The sequence below is a fragment of the Pleurodeles waltl genome, chromosome 3_1 (assembly GCF_031143425.1).
Source record: "Pleurodeles waltl isolate 20211129_DDA chromosome 3_1, aPleWal1.hap1.20221129, whole genome shotgun sequence".
NCBI lineage: Eukaryota > Metazoa > Chordata > Amphibia > Caudata > Salamandridae > Pleurodeles > Pleurodeles waltl.
The window spans coordinates 1,819,787-1,835,892 of record NC_090440.1 but is presented as its reverse complement, the minus strand read 5'-3'; the positions used below and the strand labels follow the sequence as shown (position 1 = coordinate 1,835,892).

The 16,106-nt window shown below is 46.6% G+C and overlaps 1 protein-coding gene across 1 annotated transcript in view; it reads right to left on the bottom strand.

Annotated features, from left to right (window-relative positions):
* The window catches only part of LOC138285943 (zinc finger protein Xfin-like), a 664,541-nt gene that overhangs the window by 123,058 nt on the left and 525,377 nt on the right, over positions 1-16,106 (bottom strand). The window contains exon 20 of the mRNA XM_069226463.1: positions 15,004-15,146. Within this exon, the coding sequence (XP_069082564.1) occupies positions 15,004-15,146 (143 nt within the window). The remainder of the gene's footprint in view (positions 1-15,003; positions 15,147-16,106) is intronic.

Here is a 16,106-nt window from a genome sequence, read left to right as displayed (position 1 = left end):
CTTAATGTCCTTTCTTATAGTGTCCCACCAAAAGTGTTTTTGCACATTTTCCAGGGTTTTTACCCAACCAGGATGACCTGCTAATGGTGAGGCGTGATGCCAAATTATCACCTGTGTTTGTAATTCAGAGGTGGGCACTAACAGCATGTTGTCGTGATACAATAAACCTCGTTGTATTGTGTTATGGGAATCCTTTAACCAATCCTGAGGTGCTATTTGCATGTGTGCATTATATAGATCTGTGATGAAATCCTTCTGTTGTACTAATGCCAAAATCTTTTGGGGAGGAATAATGGGTTCTCCTATTTTCTTTTTCCTCTGATGTGAGTGGACCTCTGAGTGTCCCTATTTGCATAGGCTCAGGTTCAGGGAGTTTATTATCTGGGTCTTTCTTCTCGTGTCTAATAAAAGTTAACCGTGATTCCATTTTGTATTTATCTCCCTTTCTTTCTCCTAGTCTATGTTCTAATTTCACAACTAAATCTACAAAGTCCGAATAGTCTTCTGGCAAATCAACGATATGAGCCAGCGCGTCATTTAACTCGTCTCTCAAACCTTTATAGAAAAGGGAGACACGCTTTTCTTCTGGCCACTGTGTCTCGGTGAGTAAACGATTAAAACTAGTGAGATAGGTCAATAAATCCTTGTTACCTTGTTTAAGATTTAAAAGCTCATTATCACTTGCCTGCATGAAAGTGTGTTTTGCAAAAAGGCTGGTCATGGTACGTTTAAATTGATTCCAATTATGGAGGATGGGATCATCTCTCTCCACGAAAGGAATTGACCAATTGGCTGCTGTGCCACCCAAATAAGACAAGGCGAATGCCACTTTCGTAGCATCAGTAGAGAACTGTTGTGGCTTACAAACGAAGTGTAATTGACATTGATTGATAAAAACATGGAATTTGTTACTATCTCCATGAAAACGTTCAGGTGCTGCTAAGGGCACAGCATTAGGAACATTAACAGTGACCTCAACTAGGGGAGGCAAAGTTGTATGTTTTGATGGCGCCCCTGTCTCTGAGGAGGTTTTAAACAAAGGCGTAAAAGCTGTGTTCCACTGAGATACCCTAAATTTATACCTGCTTAAACCCTGTTTTAAAGAGGTATTCTCCATCTTTAATCTCTCTATTTCCTCTTGCATATGTTGCAAGATGCCAGACACTGATTCATTATGAGCCAAGTCCTCATTTAGGGCCTGCGCCATATCCGTGACGTCAATGCCCTCTATTTCTTCCCCAATATTCATCGTCCACCAGAACTGATTTTTTTTTTTTAAGGCTTGTGCTTCTGTCAAAGCCCAGCTCACCTGAGTCCTTGTTCAGTTCTGATGGAGGTTGAAGACAATCCGACCCCACCCTGAAACTACTTGTTCCAGCACACTAGTTTTTAAAACAGTGCACTAAGAACAGAAGCTCAAGGGAAGGGGGGAAGTGGATAAAATAAAATGAAGAGACAACACCGTTCTTGCGTTTCCACTGTTGAAGTGCTGCACAAATCTGCGGCCCTCTCTGACTTCTGTAGAAACTGGTGCCTAATGAAACATAAACAAAGAACAGATAAGTACAACCTATTCCTAACTGGGTTCCTGACTAGCCCTTTATTTATTAGAAATTTTCTTCTAAAAGTACCTCTTGGATCCTGGTCTCTAGTTTCCAGGTTTGGAATGTGTTACTGCTCTGGGATGTGCTTTCTATTACTCTAAAGCTTCTAAAACATTAAACAAATACCGTTATCAGAATTACCAATATCAAACATTCATCTTAATATAACTAAAGCCTAAATTCCCAATAGCAGACTCACTTTTCCCATATTTCCAGAATCTTTTATAAAACAAATACTGTACTTTTACGTCAAAATACAGCATGTAATTTGTGCAAGTCCTTGATTTACTGTTTGCCTTGCTGTTAATGGTTTCCACGGTTCGATTCTTAAAAGTTCCATAAAAAATGTTTGCTTCACAAAGTTCTGCAAAGTATTCTTGTAACAAAGAGTTTGAATCACAATGTTCGTGGAAGGTATCTTGTTTCCAGAAATTGTTGTCAAAGTTCTTTCAGGTAATAAAAGTTTTGCACTTACTTGTTGCTGGCAAGACATACTGATCAGTCTAACCTTGTCTTCTTTCTCTTTAGCAGGTTGCTTGTAGGAGAGAGGCTGAGGCAAGGAGGAACCGGAAACCGGAAGAAGGAAGAGCCAGCAGCTGCGCCCACTGAAGCCAATGAAAGTCTGTAGAGAGCAGGAGTGCCAGCGCCGAGGGATCTGTCCTCAGGTAAGCGGGAGGTAGACGAGCACAAGCACTGGGTGAGGCTCGGGGGCTGCCTTTTATAGACAGGGCTGGGTGTGGTCCTCACATGCTGCACATGTTCTTGAAAGGTGTGCAGAGCTGGGTGTGGTTTGAAGAGCTGGGTGTGGTCCTCACATGCTGCACATGTTCTTGAAAGGTGTGCAGAGTTTCAGTTATTATGCAAATGAGTTAAATTAACACATGGCCTAGAGAGGAGTGTTTTAAAGAAACCTTGGTAAAAGCAAGGCCCAATGTGTAAACAAAACAGCACATTAAACAACATACACAGAAGCCTAGGGGGGGGGGAAGGTGAGATAACAAGAAAGGCTTTCAATAGTAAGTTTAAAAGGGAGCTATTACAGAACCCACTAGTGCAGTGAGAGGGGACATGCTCTTTGCTGTGCACAAACCCTAACAGTTGCCCCCCTCAAAGGCCCTCCTACAGGACGGGGTTTTCCTGGATTTTTTAAATAAAACCGTCTAATCAGCTGTGGGGCATGTACATATGATGCTGGTTCCCATGAATTCTCAGATTCATCATATCCTTTCCATTCTACTAAATAAAACAGACGTCCACTAATTCTTTTTGAGTCTTTTATGCTTTTCACTTCATATTCTAGATTTCCCTTAATTGGTATGGGTGGAGGTGGTGGTTCAGGTCGGGTTTTTGGATTGTACGGCTTAAGCAAGGACACATGGAATGTAGTATGTACTGGATATTCTTTTGGTAAATCTAATTTTACTGTTACCGGGTTTACTATGGCAGTTATACTAAAGGGTCCAATGAAACGTGGTTGCAGCTTTCGGGATCCCTCTATCTTTAGGTTCTTTGTGGAGAGCCATACCTTGTCACCGATTTTATACATTGGGGCCTCAGATCTGTGTTTGTCTGCTTGTCTTTTCATGCTTTCCTTGTACTTTAATAAATGTTTCCTGGCTTTGTCTTGTATGTCACCTAACCTCGTTAGTCTATCCGTTACTGTAGGTAACAGAGAATCTTCTAACAAAATGGGTATAGCTCTTGGATGATACCCCTGCAAGAAATAGAATGGTGAGCAAAGTAGAGCTGAATGCTCAGTATTATTATAAACAAACTCCGCTACAGGGAGAGCTTCCAACCATTCACTAGAATAATCAGCCAATAAACAACGTAGCGTTTGAAGTAAGGTTTGGTTCAGTCGTTCAGTCTGTCCATCTGTCTCTGGGTGGAAAGCAGTGGATAATGCCACATCTATTTTCAGTTTTTTACATAATGTTTTCCAAAATTTAGAGTTGAACTGGCTCCCTCGGTCTGACACCACTTTGCTTGGCAAACCATGTAAACGCACAATTTCCCTTATAAAAATATCGGCAAATTCTGCCGCCGTGGGTAATTTCCGTAATGGTACAAAATGTGCCATTTTAGATAAAAAATCCACTATAACCAACACTGTTGTGAAAGATTTTACAGGTGGTAAACCTACAATAAAGTCTACGCTCACAGTGTGCCAAGGTTGCTTGGGTGTTGGCATTGGTATTAACAAGCAGTATGAGAAGATTTATGTCTTGCACAAATTGGACAGGTAGTGACAAATTGCTTAATGTCCTTTCTTATAGTGTCCCACCAAAAGTGTTTTTGCACATTTTCCAGGGTTTTTACCCAACCAGGATGACCTGCTAACGGTGAGGCGTGATGCCAAATTATCACCTGTGTTTGTAATTCAGAGGTGGGCACTAACAGCATGTTGTCGTGATACAATAAACCTCGTTGTATTGTGTTATGGGAATCCTTTAACCAATCCTGAGGTGCTATTTGCATGTGTGCATTATATAGATCTGTGATGAAATCCTTCTGTTGTACTGGTGCCAAAATCTTTTGGGGAGGAATAATGGGTTCTCCTATTTTCTTTTTCCTCTGATGTGAGTGGACCTCTGAGTGTCCCTATTTGCATAGGCTCAGGTTCAGGGAGTTTATTATCTGGGTCTTTCTTCTCGTGTCTAATAAAAGTTAACCGTGATTCCATTTTGTATTTATCTCCCTTTCTTTCTCCTAGTCTATGTTCTAATTTCACAACTAAATCTACAAAGTCCGAATAGTCTTCAGGCAAATCAACGATATGAGCCAGCGCGTCTTTTAACTCGTCTCTCAAACCTTTATAGAAAAGGGAGACACGCTTTTCTTCTGGCCACTGTGTCTCGGTGAGTAAACGATTAAAACTAGTGAGATAGGTCAATAAATCCTTGTTACCTTGTTTAAGATTTAAAAGCTCATTATCACTTGCCTGCATGAAAGTGTGTTTTGCAAAAAGGCTGGTCATGGTACGTTTAAATTGATTCCAATTATGGAGGATGGGATCATCTCTCTCCACGAAAGGAATTGACCAATTGGCTGCTGTGCCACCCAAATAAGACAAGGCGAATGCCACTTTCGTAGCATCAGTAGAGAACTGTTGTGGCTTACAAACGAAGTGTAATTGACATTGATTGATAAAAACATGGAATTTGTTACTATCTCCATGAAAACGTTCAGGTGCTGCTAAGGGCACAACATTAGGAACATTAACAGTGACCTCAACTGGGGGAGGCAAAGTTGTATGTTTTGATGGCGCCCCTGTCTCTGAGGAGGTTTTAAACAAAGGCGTAAAAGCTGTGTTCCACTGAGATACCCTAAATTTATACCTGCTTAAATCCTGTTTTAAAGAGGTATTCTCCATCTTTAATCTCTCTATTTCCTCTTGCATATGTTGCAAGATGCCAGACACTGATTCATTATGAGCCAAGTCCTCATTTAGGGCCTGCGCCATATCCGTGACGTCAATGCCCTCTATTTCTTCCCCGATATTCATCGTCCACCAGAACTGAATTTTTTTTTTTTAAGGCTTGTGCTTCTGCCAAAGCCCAGCTCACCTGAGTCCTTGTTCAGTTCTGATGGAGGTTGAAGACAATCCGACCCCACCCTGAAACTACTTGTTCCAGCACACTAGTTTTTAAAACAGTGCACTAAGAACAGAAGCTCAAGGGAAGGGGGGAAGTGGATAAAATAAAATAAAGAGACAACACCGTTCTTGCGTTTCCTCTGTTGAAGTGCTGCACAAATCTGCGGCCCTCTCTGACTTCTGTAGAAACTGGTGCCTAATGAAACATAAACAAAGAACAGATAAGTACAACCTATTCCTAACTGGGTTCCTGACTAGCCCTTTATTTATTAGAAATTTTCTTCTAAAAGTACCTCTTGGATCCTGGTCTCTAGTTTCCAGGTTTGGAATGTGTTACTGCTCTGGGATGTGCTTTCTATTACTCTAAAGCTTCTAAAACATTAAACAAATACCGTTATCAGAATTACCAATATCAAACATTCATCTTAATATAACTAAAGCCTAAATTTCCAATAGCAGACTCACTTTTCCCATATTTCCAGAATCTTTTATAAAACAAATACTGTACTTTTACGTCAAAATACAGCATGTAATTTGTGCAAGTCCTTGATTTACTGTTTGCCTTGCTGTTAATGGTTTCCACGGTTCGATTCTTAAAAGTTCCATAAAAAATGTTTGCTTCACAAAGTTCCGCAAAGTATTCTTGTAACAAAGAGTTTGAATCACAATGTTCGTGGAAGGTATCTTGTTTCCAGAAATTGTTGTCAAAGTTCTTTCAGGTAATAATACAGTAGTTTTGCACTTACTTGTTGCTGGCAAGAGATACTGATCAGTCTAACCTTGTCTTCTTTCTCTTTAGCAGGTTGCTTGTAGGAGAGAGGCTGAGGCAAGGAGGAACCGGAAACCGTAAGAAGGAAGAGCCAGCAGCTGCGCCCACTGAAGCCAATGAAAGTCTGTAGAGAGCAGGAGTGCCAGCGCCGAGGGATCTGTCCTCAGGTAAGCGGGAGGTAGACGAGCACAAGCACTGGGTGAGGCTCGGGGGCTGCCTTTTATAGACAGGGCTGGGTGTGGTCCTCACATGCTGCACATGTTCTTGAAAGGTGTGCAGAGCTGGGTGTGGTTTGAAGAGCTGGGTGTGGTCCTCACATGCTGCACATGTTCTTGAAAGGTGTGCAGAGTTTCAGTTATTATGCAAATGAGTTAAATTAACACATGGCCTAGAGAGGAGTGTTTTAAAGAAGCCTTGGTAAAAGCAAGGCCCAATGTGTAAACAAAACAGCACATTAAACAACATACACAGAAGCCTAGGGGGGGGGGGGAAAGGTGAGATAACAAGAAAGGCTTTCAATAGTAAGTTTAAAAGGGAGCTATTACAGAACCCACTAGTTCAGTGAGAGAGGACATGCTCTTTGCTGTGCACAAACCCTAACAGAAACCTACTAATAGCCAATCCAAGGGTGTAGCTGGGCTCACTATTGCCAATGTATTTGGGGTTGGTCTTGTTAGGGAGACCACAGAGGCTGTTTTAGTCTCTGAGGGTGCCATTGATTTGGCCACCTTGGTTGCTTGTCCCCTTAATATGGATAAGTACAAGCAACTTCCCCTAATAAATGGTGTTCAGGTCCAGGCCTACAGGGACACAGGAGCCAGTGTAACTATGGTGATAGAGAAACTGGTCCACCCTGAACAACATCTACTTGGTCAGCTGTACCAAGTGACAGACGCTCATAACAACACTCTTAGCCACACCATGGCTGTTGTGAATCTTAACTGGGGGGTGGTTACTGGTCCAAAGAAAGTTGTGGTTGCCTCAGATGTACCTGTAGACTGTCTACTAGGGAATGATATTGTGACATCAGCTTGGGCAGAAGTGGAGTTCGAGGCTCATGTAGCAATGCTGGGCATTCCTGGGCATATTTTTGCTTTAACCAGGGCTCAGGCCAAAAAGCAAAAAGGACAGGGTAACTTGGATCCTGGAACAATGGACCAAGTGCTCCCTAAAGCTAGGGGTAGCAAGGGTAAATCCCTACCCACTATCCCTCCCTCTACAGATGATTCCCCTTCTGAGGAAGAGGAATTTCCTCCCTGTGCAGAACCTTCACCAGATGAGCTGGCAGCAGACACTGCTGAGCTTTTGGGTGGAGGGGGGCCTGCCAGGGAAGAGCTGAGTGTGGCACAGCAAACCTGTCCCGTATTAGAGGGTCTCAGACAGCAAGCTGTCAAACAGCAAAATGGGGATGTCAGTGACAGCCATAGAGTTTACTGGGAGGATAACCTCTTGTATACAGAGGCAAGGGACCCAAAACCTGGAGCAGCCAGGAGATTGGTCATTCCCCTGCAGTACAGAGACGTTCTCCTATCTCTTGCACATGACATTCCTTTGGCTGGGCATTTGGGCCAGATTAAAACTTGGGAAAGACTTGTCCCCTTGTTTCACTGGCCTAGGATGTCAGAGGACACCAAAGATCTTTGCAAGTCTTGCGTGACCTGCCAAGCCAGTGGCAAGACTGGTGACACTCCAAATGCCCCTCTAATCCCACTTCCAGTGGTTGGGGTGCCCTTTGACAGGGTAGGGGTTGACACAGTTGGCCCCCCTGACCCTCCTACTGCTTCAGGGAATAGGCTTATCTTGGTGGTTGTGGACCATGCCACAAGATATCCTGAAGCAATTCCTCTAAGGACCACTACAGCTCCTGCAGTGGCAAAGGCCCTCCTGGGAATCTTTTCCAGGGTGGGCTTTCCTAAAGTGGTAGTATCAGACAGGGGTAGCAACTTCATGTCTGCATACTTGAGAGCAATGTGGAAGGAGTGTGGTGTTACCTACAAGTTCACCACTCCTTACCATCCACAGACTAATGGAGTGGTAGATAGGTTTAATAAAACTCTCAAAGGTATGATAATGGGACTCCCTGAAAAACTCAGGAGGAGATGGGATGTCCTGTTACCTTGCCTCATTTTTGCTTACAGGGAGGTACCCAAGAAAGGAGTGGGCTTCGGCCCCTTTGAACTCCTCTTTGGACACCCTGTAAGAGGTCCACTCACTCTTGTGAAGGAGGGTTGGGAACAACCTTTAAAAGCTCCTAAACAGGACATAGTAGACTATGTACTTGGCCTAAGATCCATAATGGCTGAGTATATGAAAAAGGCCAGTAAAAACCTTCAGGCCAGCCAAGAGCTGCAAAAGCAATGGCATGACCAGAAGGCTGTTCTGATCCAGTACCAACCAGGACAGAAGGTGTGGGTATTGGAGCCTGTGGCCCCAAGAGCACTCCAGGACAAATGGAGTGGACCCCATCTAATTGTTGAGAAAAAGGGTGGGGTTACGTTTTTGGTAGACCTGGGCACTGCCAGGAGTCCCCTTAGGGTGATTCATGTCAACCACCTGAAACCCTACTATGATAGGGCTGATCTCACCCTGCTCATGGCAACAGATGAGGGACAGGAAGAAGAGATTGACCCTCTCCCTGATCTCTTTTCCACCACTGAAGCAGATGCCTTAGTGGAGGGAGTAGTTTTAGCAGATTGTCTGACTGCAGAACAGAAAGACAACTGCATCAATCTCCTAGGACAATTTTCTGACCTCTTTTCAATTGTGCCAGGTACAACATCCTGGTGTGAACACACAATTGATACTGGAGACAGCCTGCCTGTCAAAAGTAAGATTTATAGGCAGCCTGACCATGTCAGAGGCTGCATTAAACAAGAGGTGCAGAAAATGTTGGATCTGGGAGTGATTGAACCTTCTGAAAGCCCATGGGCTAGCCGAGTGGTGCTTGTACCAAAGCCTCACACCAAAGATGGAAAGAGGGAGATGAGGTTTTGTGTAGACTACAGAGGTCTTAATCAGGTAACGAAAACTGATGCTCACCCTATACCCAGGGCAGATGAGCTCATTGATACATTGGCATCTGCCAAGTATCTTAGCACTTTTGATTTGACTGCAGGGTATTGGCAGATCAAATTGGCAGAAGATGCTAACCAAAGACTGCATTTTCAACTATAGGAGGGCACTACCAATTTACAGTGATGCCCTTTGGTTTGAAAAATGCACCTGCCACTTTTCAGAGGTAGGTGAACACAGTCCTGCAAGGGTTGGAGGCTTTCAGTGCAGCATATCTTGATGAGTCCACCTTTGGAAAGTTTTGGAGGCCCTGCAAAAGGCAGGCCTCACTATCAAGGCCTCAAAGTGCCAGATAGGGCAGGGAAAAAAGTGGTTTATCTGGGCCACCTGGTAGGTGGAGAACAGATTGCACCACTACAGGGGAAAATTCAGACAATCATGGATTGGGTTCCCCCTACAACTCAGACCCAGGTGAGAGCCTTTTTAGGCCTCACAGGGTATTACAGGAGATTCATTAAAAATGATGGCTCCAAAGCAGCCCCTCTTAATGATCTCACAAGTAAGAAAATGCCTAAAAAGGTATTATGGACAGCTAGCTGTCAGAAAGCTTTTGAGGAGCTCAAATAGGCCATGTGCTCTGCACCTGTCCTAAAAAGCCCATGTTACTCCAAGAAATTCATTGTTCAAACTGATGCATCTCAATTAGGGGTAGGCACAGTCTCATCACAACTGAATTCTGAGGGCCAGGATCAACCAGTTGCTTTTATCAGCAGAAGGTTTACCCCTAGAGAAAAGCGTTGGTATGCCATAGAGAGGGAGGCCTTTGCTGTGGTCTGGGCACTGAAAAAGTTGAGGCCATACCTGTTTGGCACTCACTTTATTGTTCAGACAGACCATAAACCTCTACTTTGGCTAAAACAAATGAAAGGTGAAAACCCTAAATTGTTGAGGTGGTCCATATCTCTACAGGGAATGGACTATACAGTGGAACATAGACCTGGGAGTACCCACTCCAATGCAGATGGACTCTCCAGATATTTCCACTTAGACAATGAAGACTCATCAGGTCATGGCTAGTCTCATTGTCCTTCGTTGGGGGGGTGGGGGGGGGGGTGTGTAGGAAAGTGCCATCTTGCCTGGGATGTTACCCCCATATTTCACTGTATATATGTTATTTTAGTCCTTGTGTCACAGGCCCCCAGTGCTCAAGTATGTGCCCTGTATGGTGCCTAACTGTATCACTGAGGCTCTGCTAACCAGAACCTCAGTGTTTATGCTCTCTCTGCTTTCTAAATTTGTCACTGCAGGCTAGTGACTAAATTTACCAATTCTCATTGGCACACTGGCACACCCATATAATTCCCTTGTATATGCTACTGAGGTACCCAGGGTATTGGGGTTCCAGGAGATCCCTATGGGCTGCAGCATTTCTTTTGCCACCCAAAGGGATCTCAGACAATTCTTACACAGGCCTGCCACTGCAGCCTGCGTGAAATAACGTCCACCTTATTTCACAGCCATTTTCCACTGCACATAAGTAACTTATTAGTCACCTATATGTCTAACCTTCACCTGGTGAAGGTTGGGTGCAAAGTTACTTAGTGTGTGGGCACCCTGGCACTAGCCAAGGTGCCCCCACATCGTTCATGGCAAATTCCCCGGACTTTGTGAGTGCGGGGGCACCATTACACGTGTGCAATATACATAGGTCACTACCTAAGTATTGCGTCACAATGGTAACTCCAAACATGGCCATGTAACATGTCTAAGATCATGGAATTGTCACCCCAATACCATTCTGGTATTGGGGGGACAATTCCATGATCCCCCGGGTCTCTAGCACAGAACCCGGGTACTGCCAAACTGCCTTTCCTGGGTTTCCACTGCAGCTGCTGCCAACCCCTCAGACAGCTTTCTGCCCTCCTGGGGTCCAGCCAGCCCTGGCCCAGGAAGGCAGAACAAAGGATTTCCTCTGAGAGAGGGTGTTACACCCCCTCCCTTTGGAAATAGGTGTGATGGGCTGGGGAGGAGTAGCCTCCCCCAGCCTCTGGAAATGCTTTGATGGGCACAGACGGTGCCCATCTCTGCATAAGTCAGTCTACACCAGTTCAGGGATCCCCCAGCCCTGCTCTGGCGCGAAACTTGACAAAGGAAAGGGGAGTGACCACTCCCCTGACCAGTACCTTCCAGGGGAGGTGCCCAGAGCTCCTCCAGTGTGTCCCAGACCTCTGCCATCTTGGAAACAGAGGTGTTGGGGGCACACTGGACTGCTCTGAGTGGCCAGTGCCAACAGGTGACGTCAGAGACTCCTTCTGATAGGCTCTTACCTTTCTTGGTAACCAAACCTCCTTTTCTGGCTATTTAGGGTCTCTGCTTTGGGGAATTCTTCAGATAACGAATGCAAGAGCTCACCAGAGTTCCTCTGCATCTCCCTCTTCACCTTCTACCAAGGATCGACCGCTGACTGCTCCAGGACGCCTGCAAAACCGCAACAAAGTAGCAAGTCAACTACCAGCAACATTGTAGCACCTAATCCTGCCGGCTTTCTCGACTGTTTCTAGGTGGTGCATGCTCTGGGGGTAGCCTGCCTTCACCCTGCACCAGAAGCTCCGAAGAAATCTCTAGTGGGTCGACAGAATCTTCCCCCTGCTAACGCAGGCACCAAAAGACTGAATCACTGGTCCTCTGGGTCCCCTCTCATCCTGACGAGCGTGGTCCCTGGAACACAGCAACTCTGTCCAAATGACTCCCACAGTCAAGTGACTCTTCAGTCCAAGTTTGGTGGAGGTAAGTCCTTGCCTCCCCATGCTAGACTGCAAAGCTGTGCACTGCGTGATTTACAGCTGCTCCGGCTCATGTGCACTCTTCCAGGATTTCCTTTGTGCACAGCCAAGCCTGGGCCACCATCACTCCGTCCTGCAGTGCATAACCCTCTGAGTTGGCCTCTGACGTCGCGGGACCCTCTTTTGTAACTTCGCGTGGACTCCGGTTCACTCTTCTTCTAAGTGCCTTTTGGGGTACTTCTGCGGGTGCTGCCTGCTTCTGTGAGGGCTGTCTGAGTTGCTGAGCGCCCTCTCTGTCTCCAAAAGGTGACATCCTGGTCCTTCCTGGTCCTCAGCAGCACCCAAAAACCTTTACCGCGACCCTTGCAGCTAGCAAGGCTTGTTTGGGGTATTTCTGCGTGGGAACACGTCTGCAAGCTTCATCGCGACGTGGGACACCTGTCTTCCAAAGGAAAAGTTCATAGTCCTCTTCGTTCTTGCAGAAATCCAAGCTTCTTCCATCCAGAGGCAGCTGCCTTGCACCTTCATCCGGGGTTTCCTGGGCTCCTACCCCCCCCTGGACACTGTTGCGACTATTGGACTTGGCCCCCTTGCCTTGCAAGTTCTCAGGTCCGGAAATCTATTGTCAGTGCACTGCTGGTGTTTGTTGTTCTTGCAGAATCCCCCTATCACGACTATTGTGCTCTCTTTGGGTAGTAGGTGTACTTTACTCCTACTTTTCAAGGTCTTGGGGTGGGGTATCTTGGACACCCTGACTGTTTTCTTACAGTCCCAGCAACCCTCTACAAGCTCCCATAGGTCTGGGGTCCATTCGTGATTCGCATTCCGCTTTTGGAGTATATGGTTTGTGTTGCCCGTAGACCTATGTTCTCCTATTGCAACCTATTGTAATTCTACACTGTTTGCATTACTTTTCTGACTCTTACTTACCTGATTTTGGTTTGTGTACATATAACTTGTGTTAATTACTTACCTTCTTACTGAGGGTACTCACTGAGATACTTGTTGCATATTGTCATAAAAAAAAGTACCTTTATTTCTAGTAACTCTGTGTATTGTGTTTTCTTATGATATTGTGCATATGATATAAGTGGTATAGTAGGAGCTTTGCATGTCTCCTAGTTCAGCCTAAGCTGCTTTGCCATAGCTACCTTCTATCAGTCTAAGCTACTAGAAACACCTCTATTCTACTAAGAAGGGACAACTGGACCTGGCACAAGGTGTAAGTACCTTTGGTACCCACTACAAGCCAGGCCAGCCTCCTACAGTCAGCACCAAACACACTCAGCCGCACAGGGGCGTCCAGATGCAAACACAGCGTTGGGCCCCCAATACTTTCCTATGAGGGTACCCCATGGTCCCTTGGAGGCTGCAGGCAGGATCCAGGGGGTCAGTTTCAGGAACTCACAGGCTGGACAAGTCGGAGGGCCGTCTGCTGAATGAACGTTGCGTTACCAGAGGGTGAGTTCCCCAAGGCCAGGGGGCTGCGGGTGCAGGGCCCCTTTTGGCATCAGATATCTTCGTCCGGAACTTTCACAGTCAGGGAGGTCCTCTGGATTCACACTACAGGATTTGGCATGGAGAACAGGAGAGGTCCTCCCAGAGTGGGCACTTGCTCAGAATCACCTGGGAATCCTCTCTAGTCATCGTGGATCCGGGGAAGCTCTGGAGTCATGTGATGGAGTTTCTTTTTGGACAGGTCCGATATCCATGGGAGTTCTTGGTCCTCTTAGGGGCAGGCAGTCCTCTGGTAGGGTGGCAGAGGTTGATGGTCCTGCTGGATGCGTTGCTTTTCTTTTGCAGGTTCTTTGAAGCAGGAGACAGGCCGGTAGGGCTTGGGCCAAGTCAGTTGTTGTCTCCTTTCCTTCTCTGCTGGGGGTTCAGCTAAGCAGTCCTTCTTCTTTTGAGGTCATCAGGAATCTGATGTGCTGGGTTCAGGGAAGCCCTTAAATCTTGGATGTAGGGACATAGGGACATTACAGGGGTCAGAGGGCAGTAGCCAATGGCTACTGTCCATGAGGGTGGCTACACCCTTCTTGTGCCCACTTCCTTTGGGGTGCTTACCACCTCCCTCCTTCTGGAACTGTAACACCTAGCGGTGAGCCTCAAAGGCTCAGACTTTGTGTTACAATGCCCCAGGGCACTCCAGCTAGCGGAGATGCCCAGCCCCCAGTCAAAGCCCCACTTTTGGTGGCAAGGTCAGCTGGAAAATTAGGGAAAACAGGGAGGAGTGACCACCCCAGTCAGGACCACCCCTAAGGTGTCCAGAGCTGAGGTGACCCCCTCCCTGCAGAATCCTCCATCTTGGTTTGGGGGACAGGGACCAATAGGCATGTGTTTGTGCCCCCCCTACCCAAAGGGAGTGGGCACAGGAAGGGTGTAGCCACCCTCAGTGACCGTAGCCATTGGCTTCTGCCCTCTGACCCCTGTAACGCACCTAAATCTTGATTTCAAGGGCTTCCCTGAACCCAGCTCATCAGATTCCTGGTGACCTGACAAGAAGAAGGACTGCTGAACTGAAACCCCAGAAGAGAAGGAAAGGAGACAACAACTGACTTGGCCCCAGCCCTAACGGCCGGTCTCCTGCTTCAAGGAATCTGCAGAACAACAGCAACGCATCCAGCGGGACCATCTGCCAAGCTAGAGGACTTCCCTGCACCCAAAAGGACCAAGAAGTCCCGTAGACAGCCGCTCTGTCTAAAAGAAGAGAAGAAACTGCTTCTAAGGACTCCAACTTCACACTGAATGCATGAGTCCTAACCACTCTGCACCCGACGCCTACGGCCCGTGTCTAGGTGGCCCAACCAGTCAGAGAGGATCCCCAGGTGACTCCGAGCAAGTGCTCACCCTGGGTTGACCTCTCTACCCCTCCACGACGAAGCCTGCAGAGGGAATCCCGAGGATCACCCTGAGAGCGACTGGATGAAGATAACCGACAGCAAAGGACCCACTGAATCTGCAGCCCCAAGGCGTTGGAGACTCCAACCCCCAGTGCAGCATTGTCCAGCAGGCGGCCGTCCTCCCTGTCCAGCTGGTGGGTTGCCCGAGAAGTCTCCCTGGACCTTGCCTGCAGCTTCTGAGTGACCCCCGGGGTCCTCTCATAGAGTTGCATTGAAGATCCAACACCCTGTTTGCACCCTGCACCTGGCCGCTGAGGGTGCATGTTTGGTGCCTACTTGGGGCCCCGCTAGTGCTCTTTCAAACCCCCCAGGTCTGCCCTCCGAAACCACTGGTACTTACCTGCCAGCAGACCACATTCGAGTGCCCCCGTCTCCATAGGAGCCCACGTTAAGTTGTCTCCTCTTAGACCTCTGCACCCGACCGGCCCCATGTTGCTGGCGGTGGGTGTTTGGGGTTAACTTGAACCCCCAGCGGTGGACTACCTAAAACCGGGAGATAAGAACTGTAAGTTGAATACTTACATGCAAACCAATATTATCTTTTCTTCCCCCAAGGAACTGTGAAAATTGCAGTGTCCACTTTTAAAGTAGCTTTTTGCCATTTTAAACAAAACTGTTTACATTGTCGATTCCATTCAAAGTTCTGGTGATATATATGCAAAGTACCTTTTATTTTGTGTACTTACCTGCAAACTGAATCAAAACATATTTTTCTACATAAAACATAAAATCCTATTGGTCTGGACTTAAGTCATTGAGTGTGTGCTTCCTCTATTGTCTGTGTTTGTATACAACAAATGCTTCCCATCACCCTCCAGTAAGCCTAACTGCTCGACCACACTACCATAAAATAGAGCATTAGTATTATCTGTTTTAACCTCTGTTAACCCTCTGGGGAACCCCTGGACTCTGTGCTCACTTTGATATAGTATATACAGAGCCGGCGTCCTACAGCGGGCAACTCCACTAGCTGAAGTCCCCTTGGGCACTGTAACACGAGGGCTGAGCCGTTGAGGCTCACTGGCAGGTGTGACAGTTCCTGCATGGAGGCGGTGAGAAGCACCTCCACCTAGGACAGGCTTTGTTTCTGGCCACAGAGCACAAAGGCTCTCTCCCCCATGAAAATGGCAGGCTGGGGTGGGGTGGACTGGAGTGCATGACGTGAATTAGATTGGAGTGGTTTGATTGAAATGGGTTAGATTGGGGTGGGGTGAATTTGATAGGAGTGAAATGGACTGAGTGGGGTGGACTTGACTGGATTGGGGTAGTCTAAACTGGAGTAGATTGGATTGGGGTAGAGTAGACTGGATGTGCTAAAGTAGACTGAAGTGGAGTGGATTGAGGTGGAGTGGATTAGATCAGATTGTTTTAGATTGGAGTGAGACATTTTTTTGGGATTGGAGCGGGCAGATTGTTTCGAGGCAGATTATTTTGGATTGGAGT